Raw genomic sequence first — 5,516 nt, 5'->3', positions numbered from 1 at the left:
AAACATATGAGGGGGAAAAATTAAAATAATAAATAATAACAAGAAAACAAAAAGATTGTAAGAAAATAAGCAGGATAAAAATAAAAAACATTAAAATAAGCAGGGGGCTCAGATGAATCAGGATTATGCTTTGTGATAAAGTGGATGTTTAGAGGGAAAAGTCATCATTAACGAGCAAGTCAAGACACTTCAAGGAAAGAAGAAAAGCTGAATGATAGGATTCATCCTCTGGGGACCAGGCATGTCTGTACAAACTATCATGGCAGTTCATTTGGTAGATGTAGGTCTACTGATTTTTCAGTATTAGTAGTGCCACACATACAGCCATGGTGCTTCCAGCGGCTAAAAGCTTATCGGCGGCAGTTAGGTCCCGCCCCTGTGGGGGTGGGACCTAACGGGGAGGAAGAGCTGTGTTTCTCTGCCGCTATCTTCACTCAGCTCCTCCACGTCTCCCCATCATCACCGAGGCGGATCTCAAATTACCCGCAAGTGAAATTATCCAGGTAGGATTTCAACAAAACCTCTGCAATGTTTGCTCTCTGTCCGTTTACGACCGTTGATCTAACGTCCAACAAAGGAGCGACCAACGCAACTGAGGAAATGTCGAGAAACGAACCGATAAAAGACATTTGTAAAGAAAAATAACCCTGTAGGTTATGCGATTAACAATCCATTGTATGAAAACCGTAACGTTAGACTCGTTTCATTTAGTTACTAATTGTCTGCTAACAAAAGTTACTGTAGTGGAAGATATACCAGATGTTACGGTTTGTTGTGTATGTGTGAAGCTGTCACTGTGTAACGTTAGCACCTTCAAGGTTTCCTATTACAGTCCTACAACACGCTCATATTAACGTTACAACCACAACACGCTCACAAACACAGCACAGACAGCGGGCGGGAGGGTCATTTGACCAGATCAACAAAGAGAGGTCACTGGGTGAACTGGTTCGCTTCAAACACTGTCTTTAACTGCATTTCTTTAACAGTACTGTACTTTGGCGGTGGCGGAATAACTAATCAGACTACTAAACTTAACAGAACCACAATGTAAATATACAGATAAGTAAAAGTAGCTACTCCCACAGTGTAAACAGACAATAACAAGTACAAGCCCTGCAGTGATACTTGAGCAGAAAAATGTCTGTGACTGCTACAATGTATTATGTCATTAGATTATTATTACTCAAGCACTCCTATAAAAGCAGGATCTTACTTTATAGTTGGTTGAGCTCATTTTCTAACTCTTTTGCAATAGGACTGCAACTAATCATTTTATATAATATATTATTTATTCTGGATCAATCTGCTCATTATTTTCTACGTAAATTGATTGTTTAAAAATAGTGAGAAATGTTGTCACTATTAGGCTACCCAGAGCCCAAAGTGACACCATCACAACGGTGTAAGACAATAATAGAAAATTTCTAAATTACTGAAAATAAATTACAATGATTAAAATAAGTTTGACTTAAAATATTATCAGAATAGTTGCTAACTAACTTTCTGTCAATCTGCTAATTGGTTAATCGACTAACTGTTTCAGCTGTACTTGCTTATACTGATGGATAGTTTAATTTATAACAGAACATATAAGCTATTTGTATGTTTTGTTGGAAAAAAAACAGTTTGTAAAGTAACTTAGGCTGTCAAGTTGGTAGAGTTGCACGATATTGACAAAATGTGATATTGTGATATTGCAACTTAACCACAGTGTTTGAGTAAACGTACTTAACTATTTTCCTCCACTGTACTTTTGCATCAAAAGGCAGAATGCCAATCATTAATATAAATACAGGACAGTATTATAACCCATTGAATGGGTTATAATACTGTATTTATATTATTCTCTGTCATTTATGAATAGTTATAACCTTACTCTGTATGCAAAAAAACCCAACATTTAACCACTTTTTATTATTCTCCATGTTTATGCTTGAAAACCGACAAAAACGATTGATTATCAAAATAGTTTCCGATTATTTTCCTGATGATCGATTAATCGCTTCAGCAACTGATTTGAAAATACTTCACAGTCAAAGTTTTCAAATTACAATGGCAGCCATTGCCGTTAAACATGCATCAGGAAATGTTGGCGTCATTTGAATTTTTCTTTTTAATAGTGTGTCTTTGTTTACTGGCTTCTGGCCCAGCTGGATGAGTTCCTCAAAACAAGAATTACTACAAAAAGCTAAAGAAATAAAACTTTTACATCAAGTATGTTTTTGGTCATTACCCATACTATTTCCTGAACAACACCACCAAATATTATACTTAACCAATGTTAGACTTATGGATATAGTCAGAGGCACAGTATAAAACTATCAGACTATCATTTTTTCCCCCCCCAGAATGTCCCGGGAGCAGCAGGCGGTGGCTCGTGCCAGGAAAGCTTTTGAAACCGGCAGGTCCAAATGTTTAGAGCACCGGATCCGCCAGCTAAAGAACCTGCAGAGGTTATTCACTGAGAAACAGAAAGAGATTTCAGATGCCATCAAGAAAGACCTCAATAAGGTGAGTAGTGACTGGCTCTTCCTAGTCTCCAACAAGCTTGACAGTCAGGGTCTGTTCTCTGACAAAACAAAGACTAGGAATAAAACAAGTCTTTTGGTTCAGACTTTCTTTGTACAAATTAGACACATGCACTAAACACTAAACTACAGCCTATTAGCTCCTAGTCTTTCCAACGCTACATGCTGTGTATAGTGTCTATTACAGGTTTTCAAGATTTAATCTACACAATACAAGGTTCAGACTTTGTTAGGGAGATAACTATAATGTCCACTGTTGTCCCTGATGTTCACAAAGTTAACTGGCATTCAATGTCTAACAATAAGAAATGTTAGAAGCAGGATGGTGATGGCGCACAAGACACATACCTTTGGTGTGAGGAAACCTGGGTTCAGTTCCCCACTGTGACACGTCCACCAATGTGTTCCTGAGCAAGACACTTAACCCCTAGTTGCTCCAGAGCGTGCGACCTCTGACATATATAGCAATTGTAAGTAGCTTTGGATAAGCGTCAGTTAAATGAATAAATGTAAAATAATCTTATCAGAAAGTATCACAGAGAAAGTAAATCACATCACATAAAAGACAATGAAGTTAATGATAAATAAGCAAATATTAATGAATTAGAAGGTTAATTATTAAACATATTAAAGCAGGAGTGTGGAACTTTTACATATAAGTGAATGCCCATATTAATCCAGCTCCAAATGTATCATGGCCGTATAAATCTCTGTATTTCGTAGTATGACGGAGATTTTAAATCTGTTGTCTGCGCTGGCAATGTGTAGTGATGTGTTTAATGCCAACAAGCAGTGATTAATTTGCCAGGGGCAACACAGAGCCATGGAGAAAGCTCCACGATCTGCCATGGCTGAAAATAAAAAAAAGATACTTTGGAGAGAATGTTTACTATACTGAGAATTATTTAGTTTGTTTATTCTGTCATGTCAATAAAGCCACTTGAATTCAATTTGAATAGAGATGACGCATCTCTCTCTCTATATGGCTCTGGAGTAACCGTTGTGACGGAGTAGGCTACAGCAAACTTGAAGTATGGCAGAGCCTGTGGCGGGAAGAACTTAAGAAGTGTCCAAGAAAAGCTTCTGATGCTCCAGATAAAAAAGAAACTCTTTTGATTAGAGGAAGGATTACAGTCAAAAAAGAAATCAATTGATGGCAAGGACAAATAAAGATAGCTATTGGTGTGGCTTTGTAATACTGGATTATTGTCTTGGAACTGTGGAAATGTCTCTGTATTTATATCTAACTATTTCTCAACACGGGCCTGGGGTTAGCTCACCTGAATGCAGACATTATAAGCACGAGTCAAAAGTGTTACTCTCACTGCCAGAAGGGGAGACAGAAGTTCTACACTGCAGGTTTAAAGAATTAAAACTTTCTTGGGTTTGCAAGAAAAACTGTAAGCAAGACCAATGTCATTGTGTTTATCCTCAGAGCGAGGTGGGGACCCAGCTGTACGAGACTCTGGGTCTGGAGGGGGAGATCAGCCTGGCCATCAGGAAGCTGAAGGAGTGGGCAGCCCCACGGTCCGTGGAGAAGAACCTGCTGACCCTCTCCGACACCGTCTACATCAAGCCAGAGCCGCTGGGAGTGGTGCTTATCATCGGGGCCTGGAACTACCCCTGGGCTGTCACCATCCAGCCGCTCGTTGGAGCCATCGCCTCTGGTACTGTGACATGTTCTGTGTATGTGTGTGTGGGGTGGGGTGGGTGAAAGGGCAGCAAGTGTGTGATGTAACAAGGTCAGTGTTCACATATCTATCAGATTTCATCATCATCCCCCCCCCCCCCGTGATGAACTTTGAGAAGGGATCTGTCTGCACAATATCTCAGACGCCACTGGTTGAATTTTGAAACACTGCTCAGGATTTGTTCCCTTTGTCCTCTCAAGGAATTTCAAAATGACACAAAAGAGCATAATGGGTCACAATGTTTAGAAGCAGCTAAAAAACTCATATTACTGTCTGCTGATCAATCAACATGTAGAAACCACTGACACTCTCATTTTCGGAGGCAGTGTGTATTTTGTAAGTCCTGTTCAGTTTCCTTGTCATGTGATCATAACCACTCCAGTTCCTTTTTTTTATCCTGGCAGGACCAAACATTCTTTACACAGTTTGTGATTAAAGGGTCAAAGGCTACCCTGTACTGCAGTCATGAGAGAATTATTAGATTAGCAATATCCTCTAATTTGTATGTAGTTGTCACATGCAGGTGATCTTTGTCGTAGAAGTTGTATATTACTGTTGAAGGATTAAGCAAATAATTGAGTAACAACCAACCGTTGTCTTTGAAGAAGTTATTAATAAAAAGAGAATGACAGAGAAGTAATAATAATAATAATCTTTATTTGTAGAGCACTTTTCAAAAACAAGTTACAAAGTGCTTTAACAAGTGTAAAGACAATAATACCCAAAAGACAATAATACAAAAACAATACTAGATAAAAGCATGAAAAGACTAAAATACATGTTTAAGATAAATATAAAATTAGTAAAATACAATAAAATAAAAGGGATAAAATAAAGTCAAATAAGATCGTGGAAAGGCTCTCCTATAAAAGTATTTTTTAGTTTTAAGAAGGGACTTAAAAGAGTTCACTGACTCAGCTGACCTGATTTCCTCGGGCAGGCTGTTCCAGAGCCTCGGGGCCCTGACAGCAAACGCTTTGTCCCCTTTAGTTTTCAGTCGAGACTCTGGAACAGACAACAGACCTCTGCCCGAGGATCTCAAGGTACGTGCTGGTGTGTATGGGACTAAAAGTTCAGAAATATAACAAGGCGAGAGGCCATGAAGAGCTTTAAAAGTGATCAATAGAATTTTAAAGTCAATTCTAAAACATACTGGGAGCCAGTGTAATGAAGCTAAAATAGGAGTAATGTGGTCATATTTCTTTGTTCTGGTTAAAAGCCTGGCAGCTGAGTTCTGGACAGTCTGGAGTCGATCAATAGATTTTTGGGTTAAACAGGTGAAAAGGCTGTTGCA

At 38.7% G+C, this 5,516-nt stretch overlaps 1 protein-coding gene across 1 annotated transcript in view; it reads left to right on the top strand.

Annotated features, from left to right (window-relative positions):
• The first annotated feature begins 347 nt into the window (after positions 1 to 347).
• aldh3a2b (aldehyde dehydrogenase 3 family, member A2b) overlaps positions 348 to 5,516 on the top strand; it is a 16,616-nt gene continuing 11,447 nt past the window's right edge. The window contains exons 1-3 of the mRNA XM_046039333.1: positions 348 to 503; positions 2,352 to 2,514; positions 3,967 to 4,198. Of these exons, the coding sequence (XP_045895289.1) occupies positions 2,353 to 2,514; positions 3,967 to 4,198 (394 nt within the window). The 5' untranslated portion in view covers positions 348 to 503; position 2,352. The remainder of the gene's footprint in view (positions 504 to 2,351; positions 2,515 to 3,966; positions 4,199 to 5,516) is intronic.

Source organism: Micropterus dolomieu, linkage group LG23 (assembly GCF_021292245.1).
Source record: "Micropterus dolomieu isolate WLL.071019.BEF.003 ecotype Adirondacks linkage group LG23, ASM2129224v1, whole genome shotgun sequence".
NCBI lineage: Eukaryota > Metazoa > Chordata > Actinopteri > Centrarchiformes > Centrarchidae > Micropterus > Micropterus dolomieu.
This window is presented reverse-complemented; position numbering and strand designations above follow the sequence as displayed.